The sequence below is a fragment of the Mus musculus genome, chromosome 11 (genome assembly GCF_000001635.26).
Source record: "Mus musculus strain C57BL/6J chromosome 11, GRCm38.p6 C57BL/6J".
Lineage (NCBI taxonomy): Eukaryota > Metazoa > Chordata > Mammalia > Rodentia > Muridae > Mus > Mus musculus.
In genome coordinates, this window is record NC_000077.6 from 55,446,330 (window position 1) to 55,466,721 (window position 20,392).

The window sequence follows — 20,392 nt, forward strand, 5'->3', positions numbered from 1 at the left end:
CCTCACTGGAGTAGCCTGTCTTCACAGTGGCTTCTTATTTTTCTAACTACTTCAAAGTCTCGTCTCTTACATTCAACTCACTTGGTGGCTTTTCAAATACAGAGTCTACATAGTGAGAAGAGAGAAAAATCACTGATCTGGCCCAATGATTCCCATTACAGAGAGGGCCAGAGAGGGCAGTGGGCTGCTCAAGATCACTCAGCAGAGAAGTGGCGTTGTGACCTTGAGTAGGAGGTCCTAGCAGCACAGGCAAGCACAGCAGCAGCTTGAAGATGTGCAAGCAGTACCGAGAACATACACCAGACACTTCATCAACAAACTCAGCTTGACTTTATTACATGGAAGCTTGCAGGGAGCCAGCGGGGAAGGCCTGTCTGGGCAGGAACTCCATGGCTGGGCTGGACTGGACTGAGCAGTTGGTGTTCCAGATCTGCCGGGGAGACCAGATCAACAGCCTAGGAGAAAGGGAAAATAAGACAGATCAATGGCGCCACCTACTGTGAGTGGGAAACATTGCATTTCAGTCTGTTCTACAGCCTCTCTGTAACTGCCCATGGTAACTGGTATCTGCAAAGGTGAAACTTTGTATGGTTAGAGTCTGTTACAAAGTAACCAGATGTGGAATTTTGGGTGAAAGGCAGGAACAACCTTTCCACACAGAGCTTAAACATGTTTGACACCTCCCAGACTAAAAAGTCTGAAAACTGGGCTTGGCCAACTTCTGTAATACCAACACTGGAGTAAGAAGCAGGAGGATCAGGAGTTCAAGGCCAACTTGAGCTACATGAAATCGTTAATAATAACTTTTTTTTTTTAAAAAAAGCCAGGAGGTGGTGGTGCACTCCTTTAATCCCAGTACTCCGGAGGCAGGGGGTTGGGGGTGGGGAAGCTCTGTGAGTTTCAGGTCTACATACAGAGTGAGCTCTAGAACTAGCAGACTGGCATTATCAGAGGAAGTAGTGCTGACGGACATGAGGTTTTTTTTCTCAGATAATTGTTCTGAAGTAGGTACCGATGTGGTTGTGTTCCACCATGAACGCATACAGTGCTTATGAATGGCAACCCATGAACACAGAAAACTACATCATGTCAACTACATTTTCACCTTGATAACGAAAGCCACAAGGAACAAGCTCGAAGGGTCTCGTCATAAGCAGGCGCCACTTTAGTTACAGAGACTGTTCGTCCTTCCTCTCAGTCCTTCTCCAGAGACCATGCTTATCAAAAACACAACCCTTTTCTCAAAGGTAAACAAACCCTTCTTGTTTTCTTTTTCTTTCTTTGTTCTTTTTGGTTTGTTTGTTTGTTTGTTTGAGACAGGGCTTCTCTGTATAGCCCTAGCTGTCCTGGGACTAACAATGTAGACCAGGCTGGCCTCGAACTCAGAGATCCACCTGCCTCTTGGCTGAGATTAAAGGTGTATGCCACCACCACCCAGCTAAATAAAAATTTTCGGGGGCTGATGAGATGGCTCAGCGGGTAAGAGCACTGACTGCTCTTCCAAAGGTTCTGAGTTCAAATCCCAGCAACCACATGGTGGATTACAACCACCCGTAATGAGATATGACACCTTCTTCTGGTGCATCTGAAGACAGCTACAGGGTACTTATGTATAATAATAAATAAATCTAAAAAAAAAATCATTAGAATGGTGTTGGTATGCATATCATCGTCTGTGTGTGAAGGTCGGCGGACAGGTTTATTCTCGCCTTCCACCTTTAGGTGGATTCTAGAGATCAAACGCAGGTCTCCAGGCTTGCACCCAAGGTGCCTTTACCCACTGAGCCATTTTCCTGCACCTCGTATACAACCTTACCTGGACGATTACCCAGGGGCTCACAGCTGTGATCACAGCATTTGAAGGGTTAGGACAGAAGGATTGTTGCCACTTCCAGATGGCCTGGGTTATACAGGGAGGCTCTACTTCAAAATGACTTTTAAAAAATAAATGAGACTATGCCGGGGCCTAGCAAACACAGAAGTGGATGCTCACAGTCAGCTATTGGATGGATCACAGGGCCCCCAATTGAGGAACTAGAGAAAGTACCCATGGAGCTAAAGGGAACTGCAACCCTATAGGTGGGACAACATTATGAACTAACCAGTACCCCGGAGCTCTTGTCTCTAGCTGCATATGTATCAAAAGATGGCCTAGTCGGCCATCAGTGGAAAGAGAGGCCCATTGGACACACAAACTTTATATGCCCCAGTACAGGGGGACGCCAGGGCTAAAAAGGGGGAGTCGGTGGGTAGGGGATTGGGGGGGTGGATATGGGGGACTTTTGGGATAGCATTGGAAATGTAAATGAGGAAAATACCTAATAAAAAATTTTAAAAAATAAAGAAAACCTTTACAAGGAGGTCCAAAACACAATAAGATTGTTTGGAAGAGATGGAGGCCAGGGCCCCACCCACAAACCCCAGGGATTCTGGACCATGCTGGATGCGCAGGTCCGAAGCACAGCAAAAGCTGCTGGTGTTGTCATCCTGTAGGGGACGAGCCTTTAGGAGGCTGCACAGGGACCAGGAGAGGCAGTGGGGCAGAATGGAGGGTTTGTGTCCTCCAGAGATCAAATCTCAGGTACAGGAAGCACGTCCAGGCTGTGCGAACCACAGCGGAGCTGAGCCCCAGACTCCACGCTGGCTCGTTCCTGGGAGAGGACCAAGTCCAGGGCCAGGAAAGGCAGGGAGCACTAACTTCTATTTCCTTCCTTATCTACATTTAGTGTGTGTGTGTGTGTTCTGAGTGTGTGTGGATGTGCATGTGTTGCGTGTGCGCGTGTAAAGGGCAAAAGACAATGTGAGGGACTCAGTTCTCTCCTTCCACCACATGGGAGATTGAACTCAAGTTGTCAGGCTCAGTAGCAGGCACCCTCATTTTCTGTCATTGTCCTTGTTAAATTTACTTTTTGAGTCAGGGTCTCTCTCTCTAACCCGGGTTAGCCTTGACTTCCTGGTTCTCCTCTCCTGCCTTAGCCTCCTGTGAACTGGATCGTCTTCACTTTTTAATTTGCTGGAATGTCCCATAGACACAGAACACATGGCTTAGGTTCCAAATGCTCACATTAAGGAGGATACTCTACACAAAGGGGAACCTCTCACCCCCAGTTGATTACAGCTGGCCTCTGCCAGGGGCCCTCATGGGTCACTGATAGAGTCAGCACTATCGTAACTATCATTTACACATTCGCACAGACTGCCTGGCTCCTTCCCTCCTCTGCCACCCACCTTCGTGGGGCTCTGGTCAGCTCACTCACATTCACCAGGCCTCGTGTTTCTCAGTTCCAAAGAGAACACAAACCACCAAAGTGACTGCAGTAATTCATGGGTCAGACACACTGCAGAGGAAGCGAGGGTGTTGGACACAATGAGGACTGCTGGGTGGGCAGGCGACTGTCCTGCTTCCTGACAGAAGGGCACTGGCACTGGTCCACTTCCTGCCTCCCTGGGACCGGTAACATGGAAGGAAGATAGCTTAGATGGGTCACTGACTCTGCACCAGGCTGGGCTGGCGCCACATCCGGCTCCAAGTGGAAGGAAAGGCAGGGTGAGCAAGAACTCATGAAGAGGGATGACAGAGGCTTGGGACACAGTGTGGGACACTACTGTGAAGGGACAGCCACTTCACCAAAGTAAGAGGCTCACCATTTCAGAAGAGTCACATACTCTAAACTGAAAGCACGCTGACCAAGCAAGGTGCCCCTCGAATCCCGTGGGACTCTGGGAACATAACACAGCACTCTGTCTGCTCACAGGAGGCCCTCAAGACCCCCGAACTTCTCGCTTGTATTGGACAATGAGGACGTGCTTGTGACCTTTCCAGAGAGGGGCAGCGGGCTGGACATATCAGGGCACCCCCTACCTCTCTCTCGAGAAGCCCAAGTCCAGTCTGAGCACCTCAAATCCAGGAACCCCAGTTGCAGTGTGCTCCAAAACTAGACAGTGCCAGCTGGATGGTGAGAAGGTTTGGGGTTTTTCTATTATGGATGCCCTCTGGGTGGATTTAGGCAAAGATTCCAAACCCCAAAGAAATTGCAATCTGAACTGCTTCTGGGCTCAAGCCTTTCAGATGAGGGACCCCAGGAGAAGCAACAGGCTTGTGCAACAATGGCTGGGACCTCACCCACCTGCCTCTTCAGTTTATATCCGGAAGGACTCGCCCAGGTCCTGGCTACTTGGGGCCAAGGTAGGAAACAGCCTTTCCTGTTTTGTTGAGGGTTGCCAGCAGGGTGTCTGAGCTGTGCTCAGAGTCGATGCAGACCTTCTTGTTGGGCAGGTCAATGTTGAACTCCACTCCTGTTGGGAAGAAGCAAACTGGGATGTAGGAGGGGGAAGCAGGACCCTTCCACTCACTGGAACAAAGAGGTCGGCCTCCTTAATATTCCTGTCACACCCGGCGAGCTCTTTCTGTTTTAGGTACTGTGAGCGCGGCAGGCTCTGCTGCAGGCTCTTCTCTATGTGTAAGGCGTTTGGGTGATGGGGCTTGAATCCAAGGCCTCAAGTACCAGGTGCACACTCCACTCTAACCTCTTTCCTCAGCCCCGCGAGTGAGTCTCTTCTCTCCTTTTCTCCTTCCTCTCTTTCCGTCTTCCCGCCCCCCAATCCTACTATCACTACCACCTCACTTTCCCATGCCCACATCAACCTCCCAATTTAGCAAGCCCTCCTTCCTTCCCTTTCTTTATAATCTTATTTAAAAGATTTAAAAATTATGTTTATGCTTGGGCCAGTGTGTGGGTATGTTCACATGAGTAGAGGTGCCCTGCAGGCCAGAGGTGTAGGGTCTGGAGTTGTAAGTGGTTGTGAGCTGACAGATGTGGTGCTCGGTCCTCTCCAAGAGAAGTACATACTCTTAACCATCAAGGCGTTTTCTCAGGCGGGAACTTACTTATTTTTTGTATGTGTTTTTCTTGCATGTATATCTGTGTACCACGTTTGTGCAATGACCATGGAGGTCAGAAGAGAGCGTTGGTTTCCTTGGCTGTGAACCATCATATGGTGCTGAGAACGGGATCCAGACCTTTGCAAGAGCAGCTGTACTCTTCTCTCTCCAACCGCTTTCTTTAAAAATCTTATTAATTTTAATAAGAACACGGGTGAGTGTGTGTTAAGTGTGAGTCTCTGTTAGCAAGTATGAGTGAACAAGTGTGTGAAAAGAATCTGTATACGAGCGTGTATGTGTGTCAGTCTGAGTGTGTGGGAGAATAAATGTGTGTGAGTCAGGGAATGTATGACAGTGTGTCAGTGAGCATAATGAGCATGCATGTGAGGGAGGTAAATGAGTGAGGTACATGTGTTGGGGGTGTGCATGTGTGTGTGTGTGCATGTGTGTGTGCATGTGTGTGAGTGTGTGAGAGCGTGTATGATAGTCAAAGACAACTTAGAGTCAGATATCTCCTTCTATGTGGGTCCTAGAATTAAACTCAAGTTTGGCAGCAAGCACCCTTTCTCACTGAGTACTTAATGCTTGTGTGCTCTGTCTGTCTGTCTCTGTCTCTGTGTCTCTCAACGTGGTACTGGGTCTCACATGTGTATTCTACTACTGAAGCCCTGGGGCTCCCCAGCCTGTGTGTGTGTGTGTGTGTGTGTGTGTGTGTGTGTGTGTGTTACTGCTACCTAGAGCATCAAACACACCCAGCAAGCACTCTGTCACTGAGCTTCATCCCCAGGTCTCTTGATACTTTTTATTTGAGGAGGTCTCACTAAGTCACCCAGAGTAGCTTTGAATTTCTCAAACTCGCCAGGAGTGGTGGCGCAAGCCTTTAATCCCAGCACTCGGGAGGCAGAGGCAGGTGGATTTCTGAGTTCGAGGCCAGCCTGGTCTACAAAGTGAGTTCCAGGACAGCCAGGGGCTATACAGAGAAACCCTGTCTCGAAAAACCAAAATTAAAAAAAACAAAAAAACAAAACAAAACAAAAAAAGAATGTCTCAGACTCACTCAGGAAGGCCTGAGCTTGTGATTTTCCTGTCTCAGCTTCCCGATTTAGTGTGATGTGATGACAGGCCTAGTTTGTTTATTTTAGTCTTTGTTTTTGATTTTTGTTTTTCATGACAGGGTTTCTCTATGTTGCCTGTCTTGGAACTCACTCTAGACCAGGCTGGCTGGCCTTGAACTCACAGAGATCCACCTGCCTCTGCCTCTAGAATGCTGGGATTAAAGGTGTGTGCCAACATGCCTAACTGTCCCTTGCTCTTCAACAGCTCTCCATTCTTCCCAGGTGTCCCCACATCTGCTCACTGACTCCATCCTTCTGGGGACAGAGGATCGGGTCTGCCTGCCATTCTATAGCCAGTGCGCTAAAGCCCACCTGGCCATACCTGTGCAAAGCTACCACATTGTAAATTGGAATAGAACTGTGGGGCACCAGCCTGGAACGTGTGGGATGTTTACAGCCACCGCCAAACTGCCTTTCTTGTCCAACTCCTACACACACCAAGAAACAAAAACCCACAATGCCCTCCTCTAAAATGGCGTGTCAATGAAAAGGCCTGGGTAGCTATGGTCAGGACTATTACAGGCCTTGGCTTCCCCGGCTGTCACAAAGGGGCTGTGGTTAGCCTCAATGCTCTTTCCTGCCTAAGTCAGCCCTTAGTCCGACTACCCAGGCCCTAAGCAACTTAAAAACCCTTGGACCAACCATCCTCAACAGTAGGGGCATAAGGGAGTATCTTAGTTAAGGTTTCTATTGCTGTGATAAAAACACCATGGCCCAAAACAACCTGGGGAGGATGGCTTTATTTTGCTTAAACTTCCACATCACAATCCATCGTGAAGGAAGGGTAGGTGAGGGTTGGACCTCCCTGGAGGCAGGAGCTGATACAGAGGCCATGAAGCAATGCTGTTTACTGGCTTGCTCCTCATGGCTTACTCACCCTGCTTTCTTACAGCACCCATAAGGACGGGGTGGCACCACCCACAGCGAGCTGGGCCCTCCACATCAATCATCAATGAAGAAAATCCACCACAGGCTTGCCCACAGGCCAGTCTCATCCACACATAGGGAAAAGCTACAGTTTCCAACTTCCAAGAGGGTGCTGGGAATTGAACCCAGGGTGGTTGGAAGTGCAGTCAGTGCTCCTAACCACTGAGCCATTTCTTCAGCATCCTCCATTTCATTTCTGAAGTGTCTCCAGCACATGCCGACATTCTCAGATCTTATCTAGGGAGGGCCAAACCCCAGGGAGGGAAGCCTATAGCTTTGTGGGAAGTGAGCAGCCAGGTTCTCTCCAGTGTCTCCGATTCTTATGAACAGTGCAGCTGGGCAGGATGGTTCATGGCTATCATCACAGAACTCAGGCAGCTGAGGCAGGAGGACTGGTGAAAGTTTGAAGTCTATCCTGAGCTACCCATGGTAAGATCCAGGCTAGCCAGAACTACAATGGGAAACCCTGTTTTAAAAAACTAAAAAAAGACTCGCAGGGCTCAGAAACAAGTTCCTGACTCACTCTCACTGTGGAACTTGGGCAAGGCACTTCCCCTTGGGCATTGACGTCATCTGTCCCGATCCACCTTGGAAAGTCCCACTCTGTAGACTGACAATGTGGGAGCTGTTTCACCCCTCAGTGGTACTGCTCCCTAGGTTTTGTTTATTTATAAGTTGTAGAAGTAGGGTCTCACTCTGTAGCCCTGGCTGGCCTCAAATCCATGGCAATGCCTTGTTTGTCTCTGCCTCCCAGGAGCTAGGATTACAGCTGTGAGCGGCCACACCGAGCTTTGCTTTGCTTTTATAAACTTATGATTTGATTTTCTTGCAGTATTATGGGCTGGATCTAGAATGTCATATACGCCATGCAAGCACTCTCTTAAGGAGCTGCATCTCTAGCTTCTTCCGTCATTTTTATTTTGAGACAAGGTCTTCCTAAATTGCCCAGGCTAGCCTTGAACTTTTGATCCTTCTGGGTTTACAGGCATGTACCACCAGGCCTGGTTGTTTTCACTCTGCGTATGTTGTCACACTGGAGATCACCAGCATACTACCTAGCACCTCTAGGCTCCAGAGCTAGACAGTGTGGCCAAACACCAGCTCTGTCCTGCAGGCTCTGGGAATCCAGCAGAGTCATTGAACTCTAAACACTTCCTGCCTTCATAAAAGAAAGAGTCCCTGGCATTCAAGCAGAGGCTGATGATGGAGTCCATGACCACCAGCTACGCATCGAGACCCTGAAGAAAAGGGTGCGGGAGGGGAGCGGTGAAAGAATCAACAAAACGGAGTTGTATATGGTGGCATGGTGGTCCACGTTTGTAATCCCAGCATTTGGAAGGCAGAGGCAGGAGGATTACCATAAATTTAGGACCAGTCTATGTGGTACGTTCTAGGACAACTAGAGCTCTGTCTCAAAAACAAGACTAAGCTGGGGAGGGGGGGGGGGGGGTTTGCAGAACAAAGGCATCCATGCCCGTGTAAGCCAGTGCACACAAGCACACACATTTCCGTTTCACTGTTAGTCCCGGCTGAGCTGCAACGCAGCAGATCCTTCCAGGCCTCAAGCATCTGAACACGACTCCCATGTGACAGGCTCCCCATCCCATCTCCAGCGACAGCCACTCACCTCCCAGCTTGTTGAGGACTCTGGAGACGGCTTCAGCACAGCCCTCACAGGTCATGTCCACGGAGAACTCGTGCTTCTGCAAGAAAGAGAGCTCCTGAGCTAGGCCCTTGAAGAACCCATACACTGTCGCAGGGGCTAGTCAGGAGTTGACAGGGAGCCAGAGAGAGCGAACACATCTCACTGGAAGTGTCTGTGAGTCCAACCTAGTCAACAGGTAAGTGGGGAGGGGGAACGCAGGGCTTCCATGTATCACAGGCAGTCCCAACAGAGATGATCTCCATGATGTCTTTTGCAAAGTCTGGCACATGATGAACAGGATCACCTGCAGGGCTGTGTGGGAAGCTCTTTTCCAGTTCTCCCTCGAGGTTACTGCTTTGTGAGCTGTGGACTTTGCCTCAGAACCAGAGTACCTAGCCACTAGTGACAGGCAGGCTCCATTCTTATCAGATCTGGGACCTGATTTTTTACTAGAACATTATTTTCAACATTGGAGTCACCAGGGAGGGACTCTCCACAGGCTGCAGGTCTGCTCAGCAACCTGGACAGGGACATAGATTATGTCAGCATGCAGGTGACTCATATATGTGGCCACCACTGCTCTGATCCAAGCACCTCGTGCTCAAAGGCAGCACCTGAGTTCCAAGAAGGGGAGGGACTTCCTGGGCTCCCTGCACTGCAGGGGATGGGAAGGGACCCCAGGTTCCTGAGGTCCTCCAACCTCTGAGCTATTACAAGTCAAAGCAGGCAAGTGCCTATGAGACCGGGCTTCAATTCAGTGCTGCACCCAAAATACTGAGAACAGCATGAGGCACAGAGGAGGCATTAAACCCATTAGAGTGAGTCAATGGTCAGTCTCACTGCGAGACAATTTCTGGTCTTTGGCTTTCAGAGAGGGACTGTGCCAATCCTCCCTTCCTTCACAATCTGGAAATGAGAGCATCTGGGTCCAATACCCACAAATTGTATCCCCTAAGAGCTTAACTCATAGGGTACCACTCCCTTCCCTGGGGCTGAAGAATGGGACAAACACAGAATCTGACATGTGGCACCCAGCCCCCACCATGATCTCTACTTTCCCTGCCTCCTGATGTTCATGCCCTCGAGAGTTCATGCCATAACATTTCAGGATAAGCCTGTGTGTATTAAACATAAGGCTAAACCACCACTGTTATGTGACTAAGCTGGTCACAATGCTGGCTTCTGCCCCTGCTCCCTTCTGGGGAGCCTTCCTAATGCTGCGACCCTTTAATATATATAGTTCCTCATGTTGTAGTGACAGCCAACCAAAAATTATTGTGTTGCTACTTCATAACTGTAATTTTGCTACTGTTTTGAATCTTAATGTAAATACATGATACAAAGGATGATATACAACCACCAAAGGGGGTGCAACCCACAGGTTGAGAACTGCTGCTCTAGAGGAAGCCAGTTGCTATGTGAAAGGACACTTTGTATGCATCCAGAGGTCTACCTGGTGAGAAACAGAGTCTCCAAGGTCAAAGCCAAGGACTGCACCAGCCTGGGCAAGCCTCTGGCCTGCACTGTTGTTCTGTTAGGTCCTAAGCCAAGCCTACTACTCACTCTGCTCAGCCATTCCCAGGTCCTGACTCTAGGTTTGGGGATAAGTATTGAAGGGCAATAGATGGTTAATGTGTTAATAAGATTAGATTATGAGACTAAGCGCTACTAGATGAAAGTTATTGGATTTTGATAATTACTCTTTTCCATTTCTCCCTTCATTTTGAAAAACAAGGTTTTTCAAAGTCCTCCACCCTGGGACTGTAATTCAGTGGTACATTGCTTGCCTGGCATGTATAAAGCCCTGGGTTTACTTCCCATACTGAGACAGTACATTGTTTTGCTTTGAATAGTTTCCGTGCTACTTTGTAATCTACGTGCCCCTTTATTTTAACTCTGAATAAGAAGCCAAGAGCTTAGAAACAGCCAGCCCAAGATCCCAACCACCAGTAATATAACTGCAGTAACAAAATAACAAACAACAAACAAACAAACAAAAATAACAAGAACAAAACAGTGGCTCCCCACCCCCCAGCCCCATCCTTGTTTTGTTGCTGTTGTTGCTGCTACTTTGAGAACAGGGTCTTATTATGTAGCCCAGACTAGCCTGGAACTCAGTATGCTGTCCATACTGAGCCTCAAACTCTACCTTCCCGCCTCAGAAACCCAAGCACTGCATAAATAGGTACCCAACAACACATCCAAATTCAACGCCCACCTTCCCCATGAAGCTCATCAAAATATCTCTAGGACAAGCTGAGTGAGCCTCATCTGAGTGCTTGGGAGCAGAAATGTCCCTGATGAGGCAATATTCGCATACACATAATGAGCTGTCTTGGGGATAGAACGAGTCTAAACATGAATCATATTTATGTACACAGACGAAAGGTAATTTCATGCAATGTTGTGAATGAACCATGTTTGGGCACCTTGTGGCATCAGGCCCCCGGCTAGTCTGAAACTGCGTTTATGGTCACAGACTCACAGAGATCTGCAGGCCTCTGCCATCTCAGTACTAGGATTACTTTAGTATTTAATCCAAGCACTTGGGAGGCAGAGGCGGGATTAAAGTCATGCATCGCTATATCCAGCATACTTTTTTTTTAATTATGTCTATGTGTATATGTGTGTGTGCCTTCATGAGTTTATGCACACCAGGTATGTGCAGGACCTCACAGAACTCAAAGGAGGATATAGCATCCTCTGGAACTGGAGTTAAAGCTAGCTATGAGCTGCTATGTGATGGTAGGAATATAGACATGGGCCCTCTGTAGTTCCTTTGTGAAGATTAGGAATCAGCAGTTAAGAACTCATACTGTCCTTCCAAAGGACCCAAGTTTGGATCCCAGTGTCCCCATTAGCAGGCTCACAACAGCCTGTAACTATAACTCCAGGGGGATCTGATGCCTTTTTATGGACCCCACAGGCACCCACACTCATACCCACATACCCACACATTGACACAGGTATATGCATATAATTAAAAAAATAAAAAAACTGGGGGGGTGTGGGCTCATGTCTTTAATCCATGCACGCTGGAGGCAGTGGCAGGCAGATCTCCAAGTTTGAGGCCAGTCCAGTCTACAGAGTGAGTTCCAGGATACACAGGAAAACCCTGTCTCAGAAGCAAAGCAAAAAATAAAAAAATAGGGCTAGACTGATGGCTCAGTAGTTAAGACTGCTTGTACTCTTCCAGAGACCTGAGTTTCCCGAACCATGTTGGATGTTACAGTTACCACTGTAATTCCCACTCTCAGGGAATCTGAAGCCCTCTCTTATGGTCTCTGTACACAAGTGGCATGCGCGCGCGCACACACACACACACACACACACACACACACACACAAATAAAATTAAAGCTACAAGATAGTACGTAGCAAGTAAATTACAATTATTCACTTATTTGCATGTGGGAGTGTGTGCCAGGGATGTCAGAGGCCATCAACCTGACCCATCCTGCAACCCTCATGTTCCCTTTTCTGCAGTATTTTTCTAGCTTGAAAAGAGAAGCATTCATTTCCTTCTGCTCAGGATTCACTAAGGTGATGAGGTCATGGGTGTGAAGGCCCTAGGGGAGAGAGGCTTTCTTTGCTCCAGGCAAATCTTAGCATAGCTCCACAAGCTACTCTCAGAAGAAGCTCTGAAATGGAGTTTCAGAGGATAATTTTTTGCTGCTCAAGGAGCTAAAGTCAACAGTTATCTGAGCTCCAAACTGAGGACCACGGCAGGAAAGGACTTCTTTCACAGCACAGAGGTCAGAGGTCAGGGGTCCGCTCCAGGAGGCCGATGTTCCAGCTCAGAGCTCCCTACCTCTGCCTACACATTGTGCAACTAAACATGATGACACAGAGTTGGCTTAAGGGACAGGGTGATCCAGTCTTCACAAGGGTATTCCCTAAACTGCTCCACCTTCTGGGTGTCTCGCCAGGGCCACTAGACCCCAGGATCCTTTCTTTAGGTCTTGGGTTTGAGGCTCAGTGACAGAGCACATACATTGTATACACAGGCCCTGGATTCAACACCTAGCACCACAAAACAAAACCATAAGCCAGGTGTGGCAGCTCACTTCTGCAAACCCAACCCTTGAGAAGCTAAGGCAGAAAGATTGCTATGAGTTTAAGAGTCATCCTGGGCTAGGTATTCACTTACAGCCAACCTGGGCTATGGTGATGTTTGGTAACGATAATAACAAAATGAATCCTCATAAGTATAATATATATTGTTATACTACATATTGTTGTATTACTATATTATATATATTAATTACTTCAGAAAGCCAGTAAGTGGTATGATTCTTTTATAGACACTAGAACTGGAAGAGTGAGAATAGAGGGGGAGTAGGAGGGGGAGGAGAAAGAGGAAGAGGAGGACACTATTCCTCTAGAGGACGCTGAGTCTTTGAACACTGGTGTCTTAGAGTCCTGTTTACTAGTATCTGCACATCTCTGATGTGCCCGACTCTCTCACACCTTGTTACACTGTCTCCTTTATGTCTCCTTTAATCGCTACAATGATTCAAAAAGCCAGGAAACTCTACCTTGTGAGAGATCAGAAGGCTGAAGCTCCGGGGTTAAATACTGACCCCAGGAGACACAGCTCATGAGTAGGAAGGCCTAGGCTGGAGAGAGGACACAAGACTTGAACTTTTAACCAGTGAGACCCATGTTAAATTGGAGTGGAAGCCTGCCTACCCAGTTCTACCCCACTCGACCTACATCAACATAAGAGTCACTACTCCTTGGGGACAGATGGGTCACTAGCTGTGTTAAATATGATGATATAACTCCAGTTAATACCAACCTCAGTCCTGAAAGGTCTGTTTTCAGTCCTGATTTTACAGATGAGGAGACAAAGGCTCAGAGAGGCAGAACAACTTGCCTGAGGCTGCCCAGCTGGCAAGCCAAGGGCAAACTTTCAGGTTTCTGGGTTAAGCTTTGGTCTGCAAACTATCTTGGGTAAGACTTACTTCCCTGGCTAGATTGGAGGTAGCACTTGACCAATACCTCCCTGCACTTAGCAATTTGTCTTGATAAGGTGCCTGTTCATCTCCCATTAAATCCTGTGTCCCCAGAGGCAGACACAGAACAGAGAGGCCCTCAAGCTATTTTTTTCCTTCACTGCTGCCCTCTGAAGAGCAGCCGGGCAGCCTCCACTCTGGAATCCTGAGGTCACCAAGGAGTCTGTCACATGGACTAGCTTGACTGGCAGGATGGACTTTACCAAGTTTTTTTTTTTTTTTTGGTCTGTGCTTTGTGCAGACAGGGTCTGAAGACAATGGGCAGGAACCACAAGAATGACACCTGAGAGGTTTAAGGATTTGTACCAGGAAGAAGCCTCAGGTTCATTCCCAGAAGATAAGCTGCTAAAACACAGAATACTCCTGGGAGACCTCTGGGTTGAGAGGCACTGGGAGGAAAATGCTCTCCACTCCACAACTCTAGACCAGCATCTCCGGAACTCAGTTGAGATTAGAGCTTGCCCCCAAACAAGTACAACTGGTTTTGCCCAGCACTTCCCAGGTGGTCTGGCTCCATCTTGTATCCTACCTACCTAGCTAGCTCCCAACAATAAACGCTTTCCAGCAAGCACTGGGGTTTTTCTTCTCTTCTTGTGTAATGTGCCAAGGCCTCATGTAAGGCCTTCATTTTAAATTAAGCAATGAGACTAGAAGCCGCCATGCAAAGGAGTGGGGTGATTTCAAAGGCAAGATAAGCGCTGCTCTCGGCTCCTTAAACTCTGCTCTGAGCTTTGGGATTCCTGGTTGGGGAAGAAAGTACCCTGTCGGCCCAGTGCTGAAGTGGAAGCAGGGCAGTGTGGGCAGGAGAGATGAACAGAGACATGCTTCTCTGGAAAGCCTGCAGGCGGCAGGGTATGCATGTGGAAAGGCCAGGTACCCGCATTCCTATATGGGTTCTCTGCCCTACCTCCCTGCCTCAGTTTCCCCATTATGCAGAAAAGGATGGGGCTGCCTCTCGAAGACTCTCTAGGGCGATCCGGAGGCCTGTGTTCTGCACTACACTGCTCTCTGCAGCTTTCCGGAGGGTCCCGAAGCCGGAGGACCGTGCGGAAGGTAAACTGAGAAACGACTGCAGCTCTGGCCACGGCCTGCGCCCTGACAGCAGCGTCGGGCTCGGAAACAGTGCATCCGGGCTGGAGACAGAAGTTCCCGCGGGTCGAACGGCCACTTACCGGCATGACTGACGCGGCACACACGGGCAGTGGCAGCGGCGACGACGACTGGAACTCCTCTCCCGGACACCAAAGCTGCGCTTCCGGAGAGCGCTCCTGAAAGCCCCGCCCTCAGGCCAACCCATCCTTCGGCCAGGCCCCGCCCTAGGGCTGGGCTCCACTTATGCCCCGCCTCTTCCGGGGCTAGCTTCGTCAAGGCCCGGCCCTTTGAGGAAGGATCTGCTAAATTCCCTGTCCCTTCCGGTCCAGTTAGAGCTAGGTTCCTCCCTTGGGCTGGCCTCCTCTTGCTTACCGTGCCTTTCGATATGAATATTTCACTAGGTCCCGCCTCTCTTTTGGGTTAGGTCACGCCCCTCCGGACGCGGAAAGGCCAGGCTTTTTTGAGGTCAAGCTAAGGCTATCTTGTGGAGGCCAGACCTGCGTTTTCTGCTGGGTCATTTCTGAAACAGGGCTAGGGAATGCAAGGCCAAGGCTCTGGGAATAAAAGATCTGGCATCTCCCTAAAGGGACCATCTCTCTTGCTTACCACTCAACTCAGTCCCTAAACTACAGTGGCCTGACCTAGGGCGCCAGGCCTGTTGACCCGGATACTAACGTGGCTGAGGCAGAAGATTTCTGGGTTCAAGGCTTACTGCGGCTGCAAAGTTCAAGGGCATCCTGGACTTCTTGAGACCCTTTCCTGAAAAAACATATTAAAAAAGAAATCCAAATTTAAGGCACATAGTAGATAAATTCACAACTGTAATCCCAGTGCTTGAAAAGTTGAGGCAGAGCTGGGCCAGGTGGTGGTCATGCCTTCCTTCAATCCTGGCCCTCTGGAGGCAGAGGCAGGTGGATCTCTTAAGTTCAAAGCCAGCCTGGTCTACAGAGCAAGCTCCAGGGCTATGCAAAAAACAAACAAACAAACAAACAAACAAAACAAAACAAAAAACCCATGAGACTGCGTCCTTCCCACCCAATTATGGCAGCCCCAGTAAACCGAGTTACTGCATGGGTAACTGACACCCATGAAGAAGATTGGCTTCCTCAAGAGTGCCAGAAGGACCAACCGACTGGATCTATCTCCTCTACCAGCCATTTGTGTCCTTGAGCTGGAGGCTGAGAGGAGATCCCTAAACTAAGTAGGCAATCTGCCATTTTGTGTGTCAGGATGGGTTCAGTCTGAAACCATGCTATAATTTGAACATAAAAGTTATAAGAAGTTGGCTAACAGGGGAAAGCCTAAGAATCTAAGACTAGCTGGATGGGGTAAGGGTGGCACACATGTGTCTATAAACAAGCATTCCCGGGGCTGGCGAGATGGCTCAGTAATTAAGAGCGCGCCGACTGCTCTTCCAAAGGTCCCGAGTTCAAATCCCAGCAACCACATGGTGGCTCACGACCATCCGTAACGAAATCTGATGCCCTCTTCTGGGGTGTCTGAGGACAGCTACAGTGTACTTACATATAATAAATAAATAAATCTTAAAAAAAAAAAAAACAAGCATTCCCCCTACACTCCAGAGGCTGAGGCAGGGGATTTATGAATTGGAGGCCAGTCTGAGCCTCATGAGAACCTGTCTTAAATAAAATGAACTAAAATAAAATAAATGTAAGAACATAATAGGCTGGGCGATGGTGGTGCACGCCTTGCTCCCAGCACTCGGGAGGCAGAGGCAAGCGGATTTCTGAGTTTGAGGCCAGCCTGGTCTACAGAGTGAGTTCCAGGACAGCTAGGGCTACACAGAGAAACCCTGTCTCAACCCCCCCAAAACAAAAACAAAAACAAACAAACAACAACAAAAAGAATTGGAAGCAGGGGGATTGCTGAAAGTTCAAAGCCAGTCTACACTACAAAACACCATGTCCCAAGCACTAATAACCCTTCACCCTGATACAAAAGTGTGATGGATGTGAGAAGATTCAACTGTCCAGAAGGTTAAGACATAAGTGTCCGAGAAACAGGTCCCCCTGCAGAACGTTCTGGCTGGGAGGCTTCTGGGAAAGCATCTATATCCCCAAAGGGAACTGATACCACTCTCTGCCTCCTTGCTCCAACTCCACATAACTTCTAGAGAACAAGGACCTTCCGTCTAGCTGTCCATGACAGAAATGTCCCAGAGGCTGATGCAAGAGCCACGGAGCTAGTGCTGAGCACTGATGGCCCCAGACTTATTCTGGGGGAAGGGAAGCCATCTTTATTTCATCTCCTGAAGTCAACTTTCTTTACTTGCCCTTGACATGCCTCACTGAGAGTCCTCACCTGATGATGTACAGCTTGCTTCTGGCCTTAATGCACCTAGTGTTGCGATGTCACCACACACAGTTCCCTAAAATTAAAAATAGAACAAATTGGTATGTGAGGAATTGTCTGCCATTTAAAGTTTTGCTAGATTGATTGACTGCCTCTCAGAACAAGGGAAAAGGTTATTCTATCTATCTATCTATCTATCTATCTATCTATCTATCCATCCATCCATCCATCTTCGACATAGGGTTTCTTTTGTATAACTCTGGCTGTTCTGGAATTCAGTCTTTAGACTAGTCTGCCCTGGGGCTCAGAGATCTGCCTGCCTCTGCCTCCTGGGTGATGGGATTAAAGGCGTGAGCCACCACCTCCACCCATGTAAGGTTTTAATTTTAAATTTAAAAAATATTTTTTCCAGGTTCATAATTTCTTGTACAAATTGAGTTTTACATAGTGGATTCACATCAGCTCCTTCAGGCACGGGACTTAACAGATGAGGTCAGACATTTCCAAGTCCATTTCTCTTGCTTTCACAGCTAGAGTTGTTTTAGGCCTTAACTTGAAGTATAAGACCAACAAAGCAATGCCTCCGTATATGGCCGGGACACAATTTATTCTACCTGTGAGGGTGAAAGAGTTGAAATACTTTTAATACCGGTGAACTGGAATTGGCCATCACTTTCTGGACCAGCCATGACTTTAATCTGCACCCAAATCACAAACTCTGCAGCTGATGTCCTTTGACAAACCCAGCGACCAGCTCGGTGTGACTAGAAGACAAATCTTCCCTGCACGCGACTGACAGGCCACAGGGACTCTTAAAAAATAATTTTTAAAAAATTGTAGGGGCTGGAGAGATGGCTCAGTGGGTAAGAGCACTGGCTGTTCTTCCAGAGGTCCTGAGTTCAAATCCCAGCAACCACATGGTGGCTCACAACCATCCGTAATGGGATCCAATGCCCTCTTCTGGTGTGCCTGAAGACAGCTACAGTGTACTCATATACATAAAATAAATAAACTTTTTAAAAAAGCCATAAAAAATTGTAAATATTATTGTGTGTGTGTTACGCACTGATTAGCCATGGTGGTGTGTGCCTGGAGGTCAGGGGACAGCTTGCATGAGTGGCTTCTCTCCTGTGATGGGTGCCTGGAATCAAACTCTTTAGACTGTGGAAAGAGCTCTTGTTGTCCTGGTTTATTTTACTATTTTTTTTTCTTTTCTTTCACTTAGTTAATTAATTTTTGAGACAAGATCTTACTATGTAGCTCAAGATGGGCTCAAACTCCTAACCCCAGGCCTAAAGTGAAGATACACACCTTTAATCTCATCATTGAGGAGGCAGAGGTCTCCTATGAATCCAACACCAGTATGTCTGCATATCAAGTTCCAAGCCCATCAAGGCTACATGGTATGATCTTGTCCCAAAACAACAACAAAAAGATATTTATAGTATGGGCCCAGGTGACTGCAACAATCTGAGATTCATCCTCAGGCCCCATATGGTAGGATGAGGGAACAGGTGCAGTCTTGTTGTCCTCTGACCTCTACAGGCAGGCCATGATGTGAGCATATTCACGAGCGGAACACGGCGATCCGCGCCTGTCATCCTAGCAGTTGGAAGGTGAAGACAGGAGGGTCAGTGATGTGTTAGAATGGCCGGTCGAGACTAAGCCAAGACAGTACCACGTGGAAGAGGTTTTATTGGGAGGGAGACAAGATGGCAGCAGAAAGAGAAGAGGGGAGGAGGGGGAAGAGAAAGGGGAGGGGGCGTTCTCCTTATTTATATGGAAAATGACATAACGCAGGTAAAGGTAGGTAAGCCAAGAGGATTCTGGGAATATGCTGCAGGTGCGCTGTCGCCTATATGATGTCATAGGTTTGGGAGGTCCTGCCAACAGTCAGAAGTTAATGGCCAGACTGTTTGACCCTGACTCAAATAAAACAGCAAAAAAATTAAACAGAAAAAAAAAATCACAGTGGCAAAGGGTACAGAATGGAATCTAAACCTGTTTTCTCCACTGGGACAAAGTACATCCCGCTCTCGGTAATCATTAACTGTTTCTTGTGACTCAACTTCTTCCTTGCCAGTGCAAAGACACAGACATAGGCGGGCCTGGACAGCCCTGGCTCTTCAGTGTTTCCATGGGAGCTTCTGCCATGCTGACCTGTCTTATGCCTGGCATAATGTATCTGTTTTGCCTGCTTCTTTGCTCTAGGTCTTTTGGACAGCTCTGTACTGATACCTGTAGACTCATCTGATGGATGATTTGGTGGCTGCCCCGCTGCCCCTTGGAAGTGGAGATTGTGTTATTGTATTTGTTAGTGTTATTATGTCTGACAACTATCTTTCTTTCTTTCTTTCTTTCTTTCTTTCTTTCTTTCTTTCTCCCACGTAGAGTGGTAATCCTACTTCCACAGTGGTAGTACTCTGGGCCTGCAACAAGATACCTAGCTTTGACTTCTCTCTGTTACAAAGGATGCTGCCCTGTAGTAAGTTTTCTTTCTTTCCTTCTTTCTTTCTTTTCTTTCTTTCTTTTCTTTCTTTCTTTTCTTTCTCTCTTTTCTTTCTCTCTTTTCTTTCTCTCTTTTCTTTCTCTCTTTTCTTTCTCTCTTTTCTTTCTCTCTTCTTTCTCTCTTTTCTTTCTCTCTTTTCTTTCTCTCTTTTCTTTCTCTCTTTTCTTTCTCTCTTTTCTTTCTCTCTTTTCTTTCTTTCTTTTCTTTCTTTCTTTTCTTTTCTTTCTTTTCTTTTTTTTTTTTTAATTTATTTATTATTGTATGTAAGTACACTGTAGCTGTCTTCAGACACACCAGAAGAGGGAGTCAGATCTTGTTACGGATGGTTGTAAGCCACCATGTGGTTGCTGGGATTTGAACTCTGGACCTTCGGAAGAGCAGTCGGGTGCTCTTACCCACTGAGCCATCTCACCAGCCCTTCTTTTCTTTTCTTTCTTTCTTTCTTTCTTTCTTTCTTTCTTTCTTTCTTTCTTTCTTTCTTTCTTTCTAAGATTTATTTATTATTATATTATGTAAGTACAATGTAGCTGTCTTCAGACACACCAGAAGAGGGCGTTAGATCTCATTACAGATGGTTGTGAGCTACCATGTGGTTGCTGGGATTTGAACTCAGGAACTTTGGAAGAGCAGTCAGTGCTCTTACCCACTGAGCCATCTCACCAGCCCATAGTAAGCCTTTGTTTACAGAGTTTCATGAAATCTATAGAGGACTGCCCCCGCCTCCACCCCCAGCCCTAACTCCAACCCCACGATTGGAAGACCTCAGGGCCTGTGTGCGATCATTGGCTTTACAAAAACTTTTTCCCTCTCATTGAGAGGCTTCTTTTTGCAGTAGACGGTGGTGAACACAGAGACTCATGATTTGATCAGCACGCTAGAATAAGAGACTGTG

The 20,392-nt window shown here is 47.6% G+C and overlaps 1 protein-coding gene and 1 pseudogene across 1 annotated transcript; both read right to left on the reverse strand.

The window, feature by feature from the left end:
- Window positions 1–307: 307 nt before the first annotated feature.
- Window positions 308–14,879, reverse strand: Atox1 (antioxidant 1 copper chaperone). Its single transcript, NM_009720.3, has 4 exons — window positions 14,759–14,879; window positions 8,552–8,627; window positions 4,128–4,296; window positions 308–455 (listed from the first exon to the last, which is right to left on the reverse strand). Exons 1-3 carry the CDS (start codon window positions 14,762–14,764, stop codon window positions 4,172–4,174), a joined length of 207 nt encoding a protein of 68 aa, NP_033850.1. The 5' UTR covers window positions 14,765–14,879; the 3' UTR covers window positions 308–455; window positions 4,128–4,171.
- A 2,539-nt stretch (window positions 14,880–17,418) lies between these two features.
- Gm12235 lies at window positions 17,419–17,680 on the reverse strand (annotated as a pseudogene).
- Between the last annotated feature and the right edge of the window lie 2,712 nt (window positions 17,681–20,392).

Coding starts and splice junctions, on each gene's coding strand:
- Atox1 (NM_009720.3), bottom strand. Junction 4,297..8,551: donor AGTCCTCAACAAGCTGGGAG/GTGAGTGGCTGT, acceptor TCTTCCCAACAG/GAGTGGAGTTCAACATTGAC.